Raw genomic sequence first — 17,603 nt, forward strand, 5'->3', positions numbered from 1 at the left:
AGAGGATCTTCAGATATCATGTTTTCTCCTAGGCAGCCTTCTCAGGGGACCCCCAATGGAAAGGATATTCTTCATTTTCTCATTTCTCACTTTTCCTCCCATCACTTCCTACTTTGTACTATGTTTTCTGTATATATAAAATAAATGAAAAAATAGAAATCATAATTTTCTATCAAACTAGAAATTCCTTGAGGGCAGCACCATCATTCTGTCCCCCTCCCGCCATTGCCTTTGAACATAAGTCACTCATGTGGCAGATTCTTAATGTCTGTAGAGCATGAATCCTTCTCACGCCATCTCTAAAAGGCCAATTATCCTGGAGGTTGATCTTAGGTTCCTGGAAAGGCTTTCTGGAGAAGGCTGAGAGTAACTTAAAAGTGAATTTAAAAAAAAAAATCTACAACCAAAGGCTTTCAGCCAGATTTTAATATATCCAGAAAAAGGTTGGTTTTTTGTTTTTTGTTTTTTAAATAAAGATCCCTGGATGGAGGGAGGAGGTGGAGAGATTATTCCACTTAATTGAACTGTACAGGTCAAGGCATTAAAACAAGGTTAAGGCAGGCTATTGTTTCTGAATGTGAATCCAGTTCATGGAGGGCTGCTCACACACATGTGGAGGCGGCAGCCATCTGTCTTGATATCTCAACCAGGGCCCAGGGAATAGCTTCTAAGTACCCCGAGGTCTGATCACAGGCCTATAGCTGGGTAGAAAGTGTCCTCATCTAAAGGATGAGGGAGGAAAGAGGCTTCTGGGCAGTAAGGAAGAAGATAAAAAGTAGATCCCTTCAGAGAGGATTTCTGTATCCCAACTTGTGTCAGGGAAGTACCCGCCCTTCTGATCCCTGCCCCCTCCAGGGAAATGTGCCTTTTATGAAGCAATTTAGCACAGTTCCTAGGACACCAGTAGACTGAAATGCTAGTCATCAATCTGACAACAAATCAGAGAGAATTCAAAAGTTCCTTTAGTCTAAATGGCCCGGCGATGAGTGCCGGACTATGAATCGGGACCAGTTCCAATTCTGACTCAGAAATTTATTAGCTATATAGCTTTGGGCTAGTCTCTTAGTCTCAGTTTCTCCATCTGCAAAATGAGAATACTAATAGCTTCTATCTCATAGGGCTATTGTGAAGATCAAATGAGATCACACATGTATCTGAAGGCACATTTGAACTCAAGATTCCCCAGCCCAATCCACTGCACTTAACAAACCTGAAAGTCCTGTAAGTCATATGAGCTATTTAGTGCATAAAGGGGAAGTTGCCCATCCAACTTTGCATTTACTTCCGACCACTCCTGTATCAAGAGTTTTGAATGAGTAATCCTTGAGTAAAAGTTAAGCCTGGAGGGAGGGAGAGACCCTTGAGAGAAAAACAAATGGGAGGGAGAAAAGCCCCTAGAAATGTTTCCTTCTGTTTTCTGCGGCCGGTTCAGGGACAATAAATCGGGTAATTTGGTCCCTAAGAAAGGGATTCCCCCCAACCACCCAGTAGCCTCTGGGAGGAAGCCCCAAGACCACACAGAGACCCACAGAGCACAGCAGGACTACCGGGAGCAACATTGAGAATTCTTTTTATTGTTCTGCACACAACTCCCATGGGCACTAGGGGTCGCTGTACTCCAGCAGAGCAATACAGCATAGACAGCCAAAAAAACAACAAAAAATCACTTTTTTTTTTTTTTTTTAAACAAATCAGTAATACACCAGGACATTCGCCCACTCCCTCCCGCCTCCCCCCAAAGCCCCAGATCAATTCCAACGACAACAGACAGGTGGAAGGCAGGGAGCCCTCCCTGTCCCAAAGGCCCCTCCGCCTCCCTCACCCTCCGACCCTCATGCTCATCATGTCCATGGGACCTCAGGATGCCACAGGTTCCTGACCAAGTATAAAAGCACAGACAACTCCCAGTTATACAAAGAGGAAAAAGAAAAGACACGTACCCACGTGCACTCGCACACTCACACACACTCACACACACCCCTCCGACCCATACGGGGTGGGGTGGCAGGAGCTGTTCCCCCAGCCCCACCACCTTGCATGGGGGAGGGCTCGGATTGAAGGCAGGGCCCAGGTCATTGCTGGTGCTGGGATGGCGAGGGGCAGGACGAGAGCTCTCTCCTGGGCAGGCAATGGAAATGCAGCAGGGCATCCAGGGACGGGCGGTCAGCCTGGGCCCGAGCCCACGGGCTGCCGGGGCCTTTGCCCAGGGCCTCGTGGGACAGAGTTCGTGGAGCTTGCGCGGGAGCTTTTGCAGAGAGGATGGTCAGGAAGCTCCCGAGCAACACGATCAGGTTAAAGGATGGGACCCATGAAGACCCCTCTGTGCCAGTGGCGGGTGCCCACCGACTACAGGGCACGCTCGGAGAGCCAGAACCTTTCCTGCTCGGCAAAGAAAAAGGAGCTCAGAAATGCCCTCACCCTCAGCTGGCACAGTGAAGAAGGGAAAAATTAGCAGTGTAGGGGCGAGGAAGGGGGCACTGGGTCTGGATTCTGCCACTTCCTACCAAATCCTCTCACCCTTCTGGACCTTAGTCTCCTCGTCCATAAAATGGGACAACTGGACTCCATGAACTCCAAAATCCCTTCCAAAGGTTCCTATGAACCTTTCGGGCCCAATGAACACTGAATGTTGTGAACTGACAAACTTCCCCCATTTATTTCCTTAAAGAGGCAGAGAAAATGGAATAGAAACACAGCTTAAACATCTTATGGAAAAGGGAGCTGGCTTGGACCCCAAATGCCCAAGTGGTTAATTAGTTAAAGGTGACCGACCTTCATGGATCCCCTGGGCTCTCTTTCTCTTGTGACTCAGGCACTCCTCCCCCTCTCGATCTTCCTTGTCCCTGGCCTGGTCCTCAGTCAAACCACTCATTCTATCACATCCATTTCCCACTGTCAGCAACTCCCACTTCCCTCCTTTAACTTTTACTCCTTTCGATCCCTTCATCCATTCCAACATCCACTGTTGGTTCTCCAACCTCTCCATTATTGACAAACCCAGAAAACCGACAAGGGGAACACACGGAGTACCCGTTGCCAGGTAGGCGTGCGGCAGGAACACAAGCCTGTGTTGGGAAAATGAAAGCCCACTTCTGAGGAGCATCCACTGCCACATCATGCATTTTGATCTGTGTGTGGAAAACAGGGTTGTGCTAACCCAGGACCACTAAAACACAGGGCCCGAGGGGCCGGAGAAAAGCACTCCCAGCTCTTCCTTTCACACCATTATGGGGCTAGGAATAGGAAATAGTGTTTGATGACCCATGGCTACTGTTTTCATGGCTCTAACCTTGAGGAGAGAAAAGTAGGCAAGTGGGAGAAATTTCACAATCTACAGAGAGAGTGGTTGTCTGATCTCCAGCTCACTAGTGGGAGGAAATGATAAGCCTTTCATCGGAAGAACAGAAACAACCAAAAATAAATAGTGGGTCATTCCACACAGGGCCCAGAAGTTCCTATCAGTGTTTCCCCTAGAGGTTGTTTCCCAGCTACTTTCCACTGCTGGCAGCAATTTGAAATGGGTTATAGATCTCAAGCATCAGGTTTGTTTTGTTTTTTTTTTTTCTTTTTCAATTGGGTGGAAATTGGGTCATGGAGCCCATGGTCACCATCATTTCAAAATGGGTTCTTCACAAGCAGCCCATGGGGCTGGCCTCCAGTCCTTATTAACCATCAGAAACCTTCCAAACATTATGAAATATATGTACATATATACGTCAGGCCCCCCAAACATGAGGCATATAAATTCAAAATCCATATCCAGGGGAAATGTCCCCTATACACACAGTTCAAAGAACCCACCTTCTTCGAAAGGGAAATAGAGTTTCCCCTTCTCTCCTCTCCAAATCCTAATTCCTCCCCTATTGGGAGCAGATAGCAAAAGGGAAGTTTGGGCCAAAGGAACTTCCCTCCCCTGAGGGACACAGCTCAGACACAGGCTAGGCTAGTTGTGGGTGGAGTGACTTCCTTTCCCATTGAGAAATAAGTTAGGAACCCAGCTGGGTTCTAACCTAGACGGAAATAGACCCAGAACATGGGGATCTCCCCTTCTCCACTGCCAGGAAAAAAAAATAATAGAGGCAGCCTGGTGTGTAGAAAGAACACAGCGTTTGAAGTCAGAGGACTTGGGTTCAATTCTCACTACTAACTACTCTCTGTGGGACCTTAAGCAAGTCCTTTCACTTCTCAGTTTCCTCATTTGCAAAAGAGGGGAACGCAGAGACTCCCTCTGAATCTCTTCTCCGCAGGAGGGGACAGGGAAGAGCTGTCCGTGGTCCTGATGTGACCTCACGGTTCTGTCTCCAGCCCTCCTCCTCCTCCTCCTCTTTCACTTGGTCCTTCACAGGTTGGTACAGATCACATTACTAGGGGCTGCTGAAGAGCGGACGGGAAATGACAGGCTTCTGATCGGACCCCAGTCCCAACGGGCTAGGTACACACAGAGAAACTGGGATGGGGCTGATACCAGCTCCAAAAAGAGCTTGGCAGGGAGCTGATGGGTGATACAAGGAGATAGGGAACGTGCCCCACAGCACACACACAAATGGGACAGAGTCTGGCATGGACTCAACTCACAGTGAATACATGAACTTAAGGGAACCAGGTCTCTATTTGGCTGGGCTGACAAGAGTCAGGAGGGAAAGGGGGCACCAAGGCCCTCTTTCCCTGAGCGCAGCTCGGATGCTGGCTAGGACGGACCTGGAAAAGGGCAAGACAATGGAGGGTCTTGGGTGGAAACCTGAATGACTCTGGGCACAGAAGGCTCAGACCCAATTCCAGTTGATGAGACGGAGGCTCACAGAGAAGCCCCTGGGGTCATCCGCCGTAGAGAAGCAACGGCCTCATTTGAGAAGCTGGAGGGAGCCGGTTAAGGTGAAGAGGCTCCCAGAGGCTTTGGCAAAAGCCCCCCTCTCATCGAGAGCGATCATTCCGACCCCACGTTGGCCAAGGCATTCAATGTCACAGCAATTTAACCGGTTCCACCCCCTCCCTCCCACCCACCCTGCACAGTGAGGGCCTCGCTCCCTTCCCTTAAGAGGACAGGGAGCTGAAACTCTGCTCCTGAAGCAGAGCGTAAACACCTGGAGGGGCTCCCAGGGGATGGAGCCTCCAGCTTCCCAAGGCCCAGGGGGTAGAGTGACCACCACCCCTCAGTTGGCCAGAGAGCCGGCCAAGCTCCCCACTCGGGGAGTCCTCGTCCCCCGGGACCAGAGTCTCGTGGAGAACATGGTGAGTGGGATTCTCTGTCCCATGTCCCCTCCTGTATCTGATGAGGTTTATGAATGACATAGCCTATACACTGGGCCGTCACCTGCAGGGGCGGAAGGAGAAGCGGGGGCTCCCTCCACCGCCCGGCCGGCACCCGGCCCGCCCTATCACGCTTCCTGCCGGGCTCAGTCCTTCTCCAGGCCGGCGCTGTCCTCCGCGATGCCCTGGGCCGCCAGCTCGGCCAGCACGTTGTCCAGGTAGTTGGCGTCTGGGTAGCCGTGGCCCGTGAGGTTGGAGCCAAACTCGGTCTTGTGGTGCACTTCGTTCCAGATGACCGTGTCGGACTCGCCCGTGGTGCTGGAGGTGCCCACGGCAAAGATCAGGCGGCGGTCCCAGGCTACCAGCAGCAACTTCAGCACCTGCCAAGGGGATCACAGGGAAGAAGGGCTCAGCACCCAGGCCCATTACTGCCAGGCGTCCTGAGCCTTGCGGGAAGCTCGGGTCCTTGCCATCGTGAGACGGTCCAGGCTCACCCTTGACTTCTCTCCTCCCCCACTCAAGCCCCCCAGAATATTTCCTTGGTAGACACAATCACAAATGAAAGAAATCTTAGAGAAGGGAATAAGCACTTATTAAATGCCTACTGTGTACCAGACACTACTGGATGCCTTAATGATATCGTCTCACTTGTTCTTCACCCCCTTGAGAGGTAGGGGCCATTATTATTCCCATTTCAGGAACCGAAGCAGAGAGGTTCAGGGATTGGCCGGGGCCCCACAGCTGGAAAGTGTCTGTGGCTGGAGTTGAACTCCCTGATTCCAGACTCAGCCTTCTCTCTACTGCACCCCCTGGCTGCCTCTGAACAGATAATGTAGAAAACCAGGGCAGGATAGGACTTGAGAATACGGAATTTCAGCACTGGGAGGGGAGAATAAAGAACGGGGTTATAGCTGAAGGAGATCTTTGAGAGTAAGCTTCAGAAAAATGCTCATCCCTCTCCCTTCTTTCCCTTTACTGTTTTTGTGCTTCTTATATGATCTAATTTACCCCATTTTTGGAAGGGATCTTAGAATATACATTCTACTTTCACAGCCAGGAGGGACTTTAAAACACAATAGCTGAGCTAGAAAGGATTTTAGAGATCATTGAATCTAGCCTTTCCATTTTACAGATTAGGAAATGGAGGCTCAGGAAGGGAAATGAGTGAATTAGTAAGGAGCATGGTATAGTGCTCTGACACCTGACAGTATTCTGACCTGAAATTGAAGCAGCATCTTCAGGCCATAAATCTGGGAAATAATACTGCTGTTCAGTTAGACCATTTTTTGCTATCTGCCCTAATACTAATGTTGATCCTTCCCTACTGAACCCCCTCCCTGACTCTGCTCATTTTACTCTAGGCACAGCAATATGTCTGTAGCTTCAGGAAAAAGGATGCTATTAACCGTGGCTCCCCTGGATATCCCTGTAATTTCCTGGACCACAGCTCCCTTCCCTGGCTATCATTCTCCTCCACATGGAATAGAATTCAGTTTCTTGAAGGCTTGAATTAATTCTTTATATCATGAGCCTATTAAACACATTACTTATTTAATAATTCTTTTTTCCTTCACTGATTCATTCATTCACTCCTTTTCCATTGGAGAAGCATCTTTGCCTCCACAAAGGAGTCAGCCAGTAGGGCTGTATCATGCATCTGGTTTAAGAATGGTCCTAGCCCCCAGATGATGAGGGAGGCAGCAGAGGGAGCTGCCAGCCCGAGCCTCCCTCATCATCCTAGTCCTAGAATTGTTTGTGAACTAGATCCATGTGGCAGCCCTAAGAACCAGAAAGCCTTGGATTAGAGTCTTTCCTACAATGAAGACACTTTAATTCTCAATCCTGGGTCCCTTTCTCTGTAAACATATGAAAGAATCTGCCTTTGTACAAAAAAAAAAAAATGAAACGACAAATGACCTACCTTCCAGGACTGTTGTGAAAATTAAATGAGACAATGGGTGTGAAAGCCCTTTGTAAAATGCTCTCTAAGTGTTGGTTGTTGTTGTTGTTATTAGTAATATTATTATTATTCTCAAGGATCAAACATGGCCACGGTCCTTAACAGGCTTATAATTTAAGGGTGTCCTGACTGGTGCAGCCATCCTCACGTGGAGAGATAAGCTTTCTCATAATTAACTTGGCCACAACTCAACCAGACCCACTGCTTTTCATTTAGTTAATAACAGCTCCCATGTGTAATGTGCTATGGTTTTCAAATCATTCCCACATTAATTATTATATTTAATCCTCACAACAATCCAGGGAGATAAAGAGGACAAGTATTATTATCCTCATTTGATAGGAGAAACTGAGACCTTTTTAGGAAGTGAAGGGACTTGTACTGGTTGGGGGAAGGGACCCAGCAAGTTGGATGGGGGTTAAACTCCTGATCTTGGGTTTCCTAGCCAGGCTGCCCTTCTTCTAAATGTCAGTTTATCATCTCCTGGTCTCTTTGAATTTTTTTAAACGTTCTGCACCCTTCTGCTAGTCTGGGGACAGAATCATGTTTTTTGAAAACAAGGTTTCAAATGAAGCCAATAATATTGAAATATAGTTAAATTCTGTTATTTATATATTTTATATAATTTTATAAATTAAATAATAACAGTACACATTTTTTAAAAATTAAATTATTTGTGGAATCACAGATCCCAGGTTAAGAAGGTCTGTTTAAGATGAACCACATCCCAGTCACTTAAGACTAAGCACACAGCCAAAGGAAAGGGAAGAAATGGGGATGTCCTCATAGAGCAAGAGATGGTCTGGGAAGTTCCAGAAAGAGGAGGGGTCCCCATCTTGTCCAGATCCAGATTGAGGAGGATGAGACTCATTCTCTCTGGCCAAGGGCCTACTCTGGCCATCACTTCCAGGTCAACATCACTTCCTGAGCAGAGAATAATCAGGAATGATCCCAGTCCTCTTTGTTCTCCATTTGGGAAGAAGCAAAACTCAAGATTTCAAGTTAAAAATACATTTCTTGACCCTAGGAAAAAGTTCTCACCTTCCTCCCTTTCTCACTATCTGGGAGGTAACAATGTCGAGGGAAGCCTCGGGCGGTGAAACTCTTCCCAGGATTCGGGTGTTCTGGTCCCTGGGGCAATTAAAAAAAAACATAAAAAGTGTTTTTCAAAGTTTTCAAAGTTTCATTTGACACAGAAAGAAACCCAAGTTCTGACATTTTCATTCACCTCAAGCAACATTCAACTTCATCAGTACGAGAAGAGGCAACTCCTGCCAGATCTGTGCTCTAATGTTCCATCTAATAACATTTTATGTTCTAAGCCCACTGCCAGATTGGATCTTTTATGTTCTAAGGTTCCAACTAGCTCTGATATTCTATGTTCTAAGTCCCCTGCCAGATCTGACATTCCATGATCTAAGCCCTTTGATAAATCTGACATTTTATGTTCTAAGGTTGCACATTGATCTGAAATTCCATGTTCTAAGTTCCCTGCCAGATCTGACATTTTATGTTCTAGAGACTTTGATCTGAAATTCCATGTTCTAAGCCCCCTGCCAGATCTGACATTCCATGTTCTAAGAGCCCTATAAGATATTCTGAGTTTTTAAAAAGAGACTGAAGCTCAAGTTCCCCAACCTTGCCAATCAACTATGTGCTCATCTTTTTAAAGGAACTTCCATACATCTGCTGGGGTCCCTGAAACCAGAAAAAAGCCTCTGAGCCTGGTAAACACGAGGCAGGCTGGTACATCTTGTCAAATGCCAGGTCTGACTCTTACCAACTGTGTAAAATTAGGTAAGGGGGTTTTCCTCTCCAAACTTTGGCTTCCTTATCTGTAAAATGGCACCATTTGACCTGCATCTCTTCTAGGGTGGTTGTAAGGAACATCCTTTGGTTGGAGGAAAAGGAAGCCCTAGAGAAATGTGTTTCTGTTGCTGTCGTAATTAACAGAGAAGCCTTCCCATTAGCACCCAAACCAGTAACAATGGAGGACGGAGAGACTTCCTAATGGCAAAGGCCCTTCTGGGAGAGGGGGATCATGGGTCTCTCCATGCTCACCTGAATGCCTGGGGGGATATTGTAGATGATCCGGATAGTTTTACAGTCTGGGTGCCCAGGCAGGGAGTGGGGGATGAGGTGATACTCCATCTTCCCAGGGGGCTGGGTCCCCGTCTTGACACCATAAATGGTTTTGCAGGTTGGACACTGCAAACTTCCATCCTGTAAAGGAGGCGAGGAACAGAAATGAGGAGACATAAAATCTCCAAAGACCAAAAGATGAGGTGGAGGAAACTATGGAGGCAGCTCAAGCTCAGAACAGCCTCTTCTCCCTCACCCACTCCCATTTTTCCTGAAGAGGTAGCATAACCCAAATTAAGGGAAGGACTCTGGAAAGTGGTCAGCAGCTGGCTGGGTTCTGGAGGCCATTTCATTGATCACCAGCCACATGAGCCAAGATAAGACATCTTTTTCCCTTGTTGAGCTTGTGTCCTCAACAGTGTAGTACTCCAGTACCTTTAAGGTCCCTCTGAGCTCTGATATTTTATACCCTCAAGTCCTTTTTAGTTCTAACATTTTGGGTGCAGAAGGCACTTCCAGTCCTGATATTCCATATTCTTTGTTCTAAGGAACCTTCCAGCTCTACAAACAAGGCCAGAAGACTGCCGGTGGAGTTCTTAATAATCTTCCTGTGCATGGATTAGACTAGATGTCTGCTGATGTGAGTTCAAATTACGTGAGTTCTTGGTTCTCAAGTTTTACTCAGCTTTAACATTCTATTCTCTACGTTCTAAGATTCCTTGCAAATCATAGAACAGTCTATGTTCTAAGAGCTTTTCTAGCTCTAGAATTATGTTTTATAGTTGCCCCATCCCAGTACTGAATTCTATACTTTCAGACTCCTCCTAGACCTCATATTTATTCTATGTTCTAAGGTCCTTCCCAGTTCTGAAATTCTAAGTTCTAAAGTTGTTTCCCCCAGTTCTGTTCAATACTTTGATTCCTCCTAGATCTGATATTCTATGTTCTAAGGTCCTTTCCAGCTCTAGAATTCTAAGTTTCTAAGGATACTCTCCTCCTAGATCTGATATTCTATGTTCTAAGGTCCTTTCCAGCTCTAGAATTCTAAGTTTTAAGGATGCCCCCCCCCAGTTCTGAATTCTATACTCTAAGATTCCTCCCAGATCTATGTTCTAAGATTCCATCCAGCTTCTGATTTTCTAGGATTCCAGATCAAAGACTAGCTCAAGATTCCACTTGCTCTGCATTCTTCTGTCTAAAGAGACCCTCACTGCACTGCATTCCCCTGACCTCCCATCATTCTGTGCTCTAAAGAAGACCCCTCAGGTGGTCTAGAGCCTAGCTCTCCACTACTGTTACCTCATTCATGACTGATGTAAGGTGAAGAGGACCAGCAGAGGTGTAAGGTTCAGTCAAGGGAGCTTGAAGGCCAACGTTAGGCATTTTAAAGTTCTGACTCTAAGCAGGACTAGACTCTTATAGTTTGGTCCCATCTAGAGCCTGAGAGAGATTCTTCAGCACAGTGGTCTTCATAGACATCGAATCAGACTGCTTCAGAGATCCCAGTAGCCATCTTACTTGTCTCTAAAGCCAAAGCTCTACAAATTCAAACAAGAATTGCACTTTGAGCCCTCTCTTCAATGCATTGTGATTTTGAGCTCTATGTCAGTATTGAGGATCTCCTACATCTGGATCTAAGATTTTCCTTTCCACTGCTGTGTTTCTGTCTCAGGACATCAAAGAATCCATGACCTCTGCAAATGCCTTAACTGGAACCAGTTCACATTCTTCTTTGTCTCTACAAAGTAAAGCCCTCTCAGCAATCATATCAAACAAGAACCATGCACTTTGAAGCCCTCCCTCTTCAGGATTGCATTGTGTTTTGGAGCTGCTGTAAGCATTGGAAGTTCTTCCTGACAGCGGATCTAAGTTTTCCCCTTTCCACTCCTGCTGTTGCTTCTGTCTCTGGGGGCACAAAGAGAGAGTCTAATGCCTTTTCTGCACAATGCCCTTCAAACCTGGAACACAGCTATCACATTCCCACTATTTCTTTCCTCTAGGCTAATACCCTTCAGCCGATCCACACAAGACATGGCGTCGAAGCCCTCCGTCAGCCGCTGCTGGATGTCCACCTACTTTTCAATGTCCTTTGTAAAAGAAGCTTCCCCAAATGAACGAGGTTGAAAGTCTTAGCTCTGATCTGGTCGGCCCATGGCCCACCTCAGCTCCCCCCAGGGGTCCCACCCAAGCTTCGAGCCTACCCAGACAAGTCACCCTCAGCACATACCTTGTTCCCATTGTTGTACATGGCAACCAGGCAATGAAGGTGATAGATGTGACCACATTTGGACAGCTTCCCCACCAGGTCGGGCTTGACTGTTGGCTGGGGGCCCTTATAACCTGATGGGGCCGCGAGGCGCTCCATGCAGATGGTGCAGTCCTGTGGGGCCAAAGAAGGAAGAGGGATCCTCAGAGCAGAAGAGAATGGGGATACAACAGGGAAGTGACTTACCCAAGACCACATGACCCCTCAGAAGTAGGGCTTGGACTCCAACTCGAGTTTCCTAAGATTAAGAGCTAGAAGGGCCTTAAGGGTCATGCAGACCAACCCCAACTCCCACCCCCCATTTTAGAGATGGGGAATTTGAAGCTCAAGAGCTGAGGGTACTGGACAGACAGAAAGTAGTAGGACCTTAAATGGTAAAGACAGGGGGTCTTAAGCTGGGGTCTTGGCCCCTCAAGCTGTCTCCCTTCTGGTAACTCACCTCATCTGGGGGATGGCGCACTTTCTGCAGGTACTTTTTCAGAACTTCTTCTGGAGTCTTTCCTGTAGGGACAGGGATGTGAGAGGGGGTCATTCCATGACAACAATAACAATTGTCCCCAACATTTATTAATTATCTTCTGGACACAGAGTACCAGGGGAAGAATAAATAGCAGGGTTCCATGTCATGGATCTCACAGTTAAATAAGGGGATAATACACACACACACACACACACAATCTGGAAAGAACCTCCGAAGCCATCAAGTCTATTCCCTTTTAACACATAAGGACAACCAGGTAAAGGCAGGTGGAGCAAATTGCTCAAGATCATACAAGAAGAAAGTAGCAGGGTCAGAGTTTGAACCTTGATGGTCTAATCTAGTTAGAATTGAGTAAATTAAGACGTTTTTATCTGTTGATTTTGTTTTATTGTTTCTTGATGTCTCATAAAATCTCAAGCTTCCACTTTGCCGATTCTGGTGCTGAAGAATTATTTTCTTCAGTGAGCTTTTACTTCCTTTTCCATTTGGCCAACGCTGCTTTTTTAAGGAGTTCTCCAATTGAACAAGTGTGGTAAGGCCACGATTGTCCAGGTGAGTCCCCTGGCTCTAGAAGACTTCCTATAAGACTATAAGAGCACTCTGCTGAGTTTCTAATCCACAACCCATGATACAAAACCAGAGCTTCAGCCACTAAACTACTGGTACCCTCCCCTCCACCCCCCACAAAGGCACAATCAGAGGTAGCCAAAGCTAGTCTTTAGGATCAATAAGGCCACCCATAAGAGTGGCTGGCTGTGGGACCCTCAGCAAGACATTTGGATCTCAGTGGCCTAGGGAACTCTCCAGGACTGGATAAGATACAGAATAGTGCCAACCTGCATTAGTGAAATGAGTTCCCTCCTGGGAGTTTCTTATTCCTAATGTTTAATTAAAAAAAGACTCAAAATTCCAAGTTTCCTATGAATCAATAAAGACTAGACTCAGATGCAAGTTAGAAATGGGATTAAGCCATAGGGTCCATAGGGTCCCATCATTCTGGGATTTTGGAGCAATGGTCTTTCTCCCACAAGATTCCCCCTTTGCCTTAGTGTGGAAGCTCAGTGAGGGCACAAATCCTGCCTTGGAAGCTAAGAGTTGCTCTGCAGTATGAGAGCATCTGGGAAGGCTTGGACCAAAGAATGGAGCCTGGGGAGAAAAGGGAAAGGGGGAGGAAGATGCCTTAATGTAATGGCTAGATGTCAGAAACAGAAGAGACCTGAGAAGTCAAGTTGTCTAATGTCTTCTTTCTACAGAAGGAGGGAGTGGGGATCTGGTTAATGATTTATCCAAGATCATCCAGGAAGTTAGGCAGAAAAATTGGGGGACTAAACCCTGGGCCTCTTGGCTCCCAGGCCAGGCTTCCTTCCTTGACACCACAGTATGTCAGAGGGAGTGAATTTGTCTGAAGACAAGAGTCTGAGGGATTGATCAGCTGATGAGAGGGGGAGAGCATGGCGCTCTCTGATCACCCCTGGGTAACAAGAGGAAGAATCTCTCCCCCTTGTCTTGTGCTTAGGTTGCAAAATGCTTTCACTTATGTTTCCTCCATTTGACACATGCTCTTATAGCCATAATATGTGTAGAACAAGTAACAGAAAAGGAAACTGAGGTCCAAAGAAAGAAAGTCAAGGAATATTAAATATTAGATATAGGGTAACCTTAGAACATAGACTATGAGTGGGAGGGCTCTTAGAACAGAGAATGCCAGATCTGGGAGGGAACTCAGAATATGGAATGTCAGAGTTGGAAGGGGTCTTAGAACATAGAACATAGAATGTCAGAGATGGGAAAGAAATTAGAACACAAAGCTGGACCTAGGAGGGACTTTAGAATGGGAAGAAACCTTAGAACATGGAATATCAGAGCTGGAAAAGACATTAGGACTTGAAATGTCTTAGAGCACAGAATGTCAGACTGGGTAGGCCTTTAGACCCCAGAAAATGAGAGGGAAGGGACCTGAACTACATGGAATGTCAGCGTTGGGAGGGTTCTTGGAATATAGAATCTCAAAGCTGGGAAGGGCATGAGAACATGGAATGTCAGAGCTAGAAGGACCCTTAGAACAGAGAATGTGAGAGTTGGGAGGGAACTTAGAACACAGAAATTTAAGAGCTGAGAGAGTTCATCCAACAAAAAATGTCAGCTCTGGAAGGGCCCTTGGAGTTCAGCGGGCCAGAGACAGGAAGGACCTTACAACAGAAAGAGATCTGAACAGAACTTAGAACATTAGATTTCCCAGCACTGGGAAAAAGGCAGGTCATCCCACATTTTTCAGGTAAGGAACGTGAGACTCAGAGAGAGCCCTGAGTTGCCCAAGAACGCACAACTAGTTAATGGCAGAGATGAGACTAGAATCCTGCCACTCCCCAGGGAAGCTGGGAGGGGCTACCTTTCTTGGCTTGTTTTTTGGTGGTCTTGCGGCTTGTGTTGGAGACCCCTGGGATAGACTTGATTTCGCTCTTGCTGACAGGGGGAGGGTGCAGGACCAGCTTGGGGGGCCGGGTGAGGCACACGGGCAATCCTGCCGCACTCATGAGGATTCCGGTGATTCCTGAAAGGGGAGAAATGATGAAGAACCCATGAGGACGCCCCGTTCCCTTCCCTCTCAGCCTCCCAGGATTCACTGATTCCCCCCTGACCCCAACTCCACTCCCCTTTCTGGATTCTCTCAAGCATCACCCTGCCCATTCCCCCTCCTCCAATTCCCCTTTTGTTCACAAAAGACATTCAAATCCTCTCTCTGACAAAAGAAACCTTCTCCTTTATTTTCTTTGCTCCAAGTCCCACCTGCCACGCTCCAACAGAGCCAGAATAAGCCACGGCTGCTTGCTAGGCAAAGGTTGACAATTGTATCTCTGCCGTGCCATTGTTCAGTGGAGGCTTTAAGCCTTCCAACACATGGGCCTTGAATGATCACAAAACCAATTACCGCAGGCCATGGAGAGGCCCCCTTTTCTGGCATTAAGAAAATGTGCATCTATAAAGTCATAGTAATGGGTATTATATACCTCAGGGAGGTCAAGGTCCCATTTAAGCCACAATAATCAGAGCAGCAACTTTTGTGAGAGCAAATAACCGGAAACAGAGTGGGCACCCGGAGATTGGGGGAATAGCTGAACACTCTGTGGTGCATTCATGGAATGAAATGCTATTGGACCACAAGAAACAATGGATGGGAGAAATGCAGAAGCACATGGGAATGTGGGGATGGCTGTGGAGTAAAAGAAACAGAATCAGGAGAAGACTATACACAATGAGAGGAGCCATGCAAGCAGGAAAAAACAAAAAAAAAAACAAGCCACAAAAGGAAATGACTATAGTGGCCAAAGGTTTGGGCCCTGGAAGAGAAATAGGAGATACCTCATTTTATTTCCACTGCAAGTGGGGAGCCAGGCCTGTGGAATGCTGCATTCCCTATCAGATATGGCTGCTCTAAGGGTTTAGTTTAATTGTTTGTTAAAAAAAGAAGGCTCATTTTGTGTGTATATGTGTGTGTTTGAGTATGGGTGAGAGGGAAAGTCAAATATGGAAATATATGTGGTATAAAACCCAAAGACAAAGGTAAAACTTTTAAGTAAAAAAGTTTGTGTCCCTTTCATTACCCACTTCCTCCCCCTTATCTGTGTGCCCGACAGCTGGAATGGAGGGCAAAGCCAGGGTCCCTCTTACCTGCTAAGGCAGGATTCACAGGACTGGAGCCATTGAGATTCTTCACTGGGACAGTGGGGACACTGTGTAAGGGAGGAACAAATAGGTGATTATCTCTTCTCTGTCTCTGGATCTCTCTGTTTCTCTGTCTCTCTGTTCCTTATGATTTCAAATTTTCAGCCCCAGTGCCCTTCTAGACCTTCCACTTCCAACCTGAGGGACATCCTGTGTCTAATTCCTCATCTATTGATAAGACTGGACTAGATCAGGGAGGGCCCTGGGCCAAATTCAGCCTGTGGACAGTTTTGGTAATGGCCCACGGGGCTAAGAAAGGCAAGGACAAAGAGAAAACCCATTCTTAGCTCTTGGGATTGAGGAGAACTCTGTAGATCAGGGTAGCTAAGGGACTAGCTTGCTTTTTGTCATGGGATTGCTGGCTCTTACCATGTTACTTGACCAAATAAATACTTGTTGGGATAAACAGAACCCTATGATTCTCTTAATACTCAGAAAAACTCAAGAATATCTCTGAATAGGGGGTTCAAGGCCTTCTAACATACACTGGGCTGTACATACATCTCAGTGAGTGGAGCAGTTATCTGGAGTGTTCAAGTTGAGGGAAGGGCTCTGGGAGAATTCTCTCTACCAATGAAATCACAGGTGGGATCTAACAACAATCCCCCCTCCCAACCTTAATAGGTTTTGTATAACAAGAACAGAGCCCATCATGACAGGCACATGATGAGCTATCTCCTTTCCCCAGATAAAAGGGGCAAATAGGAAAAGTGAGCTCTCCACCCCCAAACTACCTGCCCCACCTATCCCCTGGGGAGACAGAGGGACAGGTGCTTATTAGTGGGGGGAGGAGTATCCTCCCAATGCATAATGAGGGCCAGTTATCAGATGCCCAGACCTGGGACAACTGTCTTGGGTGAGGATTTTGAAACTGGGCTTGAATTCTGCCTCTGCCTCTTAGGACACTGGGCAAGTGATCTCACCTCCGTGTGAAATCAAAGGAAACCTGAGTTCCAAAATTTAGACTTCTCCACTCTGTACATTCACATCAACTCCTCACGCCCAAACTGTGGTAGAACTTCCTGAGCTCCTATTGGTCTGTCAGGCAGGCAAACACACTATACTTTGACCCCGACAAAGTCATATTATTTTGGTTTTCTTCAAGCACCAAGGACAATAAACAATCATCTCCTTGTGTCTCAGTTTATGGTAGAACTTTCTGAGCTCCTATTGGTCTGTCAGGCAGCAAACACACTGTACTTTGTCCCTGACAAAGTGATATATTTTTTGGTTTTCTTCAAGCATCAAAGACAATAAGCAATTATCATCCTGTGTCTCAGTTTCCTCTTTTTTAAAATAAAGGGGGTCCAGCTTCAATAGCCCCTAGGGGACCTTTCAATTCTAAATTTAGGAGACTAAGGCAGAGAAAATGGATGTAGAAATGGGAGTGCAATGAAAAGGATCAAAGGTTGCTCCAAAAGAGGAAGTGGGAGCAAGAACCACCCCCTAATCATATCTGATTGGGGCAATTTATCATAGTAAGGAGCCATGGGATGATGGGAAAGGGGAGAGGTACAGAATCAAAGCTTGGGGTGAGATCAGAGCCAAGAGAAGGGCTCCTATACAACAAAGACAGGAAGGAGTTGGGAAGGAGACTGGCCTCGGGACCCTGACTGGGATTTCTCTTCTGGGCCTCCATTTATCCCTCTGCAAAATGAGAGGGTTGGTTAAATCATTTCTAAGCCTAATTCTAAATCCCATTTAAAAACTCACTGGCTCAATTTCAGTCAATATCTTCCTCTGAGAGTTTTCTCCCCACTTAAGAGCACAGGTTTTAGACCCCAATGGGGTCTTAAAGAACTCTTTTCCCAACAAAGGGGCAGGGATTTTAAAAGCAGCACCTG

The 17,603-nt window shown here is 46.6% G+C and overlaps 1 protein-coding gene across 2 annotated transcripts in view; it reads right to left on the reverse strand.

The window, feature by feature from the left end:
• Positions 1-1,553: 1,553 nt before the first annotated feature.
• Positions 1,554-17,603, reverse strand: part of DTX4 (deltex E3 ubiquitin ligase 4) — a 33,585-nt gene continuing 17,535 nt past the window's right edge. For both annotated transcript variants that reach the window (XM_031943778.1, XM_031943779.1), the window contains exons 3-9: positions 15,706-15,767; positions 14,426-14,587; positions 11,995-12,056; positions 11,517-11,669; positions 9,269-9,430; positions 8,249-8,338; positions 1,554-5,627 (exon numbers count right to left, since the gene is read on the reverse strand). In XM_031943778.1, the coding sequence (XP_031799638.1) occupies positions 5,394-5,627; positions 8,249-8,338; positions 9,269-9,430; positions 11,517-11,669; positions 11,995-12,056; positions 14,426-14,587; positions 15,706-15,767 (925 nt within the window). In that variant the 3' untranslated portion in view covers positions 1,554-5,393. The remainder of the gene's footprint in view (positions 5,628-8,248; positions 8,339-9,268; positions 9,431-11,516; positions 11,670-11,994; positions 12,057-14,425; positions 14,588-15,705; positions 15,768-17,603) is intronic.

The sequence above is a fragment of the Sarcophilus harrisii genome, chromosome 6 (assembly GCF_902635505.1).
Source record: "Sarcophilus harrisii chromosome 6, mSarHar1.11, whole genome shotgun sequence".
NCBI classification, from domain to species: Eukaryota; Metazoa; Chordata; class Mammalia; order Dasyuromorphia; family Dasyuridae; genus Sarcophilus; species Sarcophilus harrisii.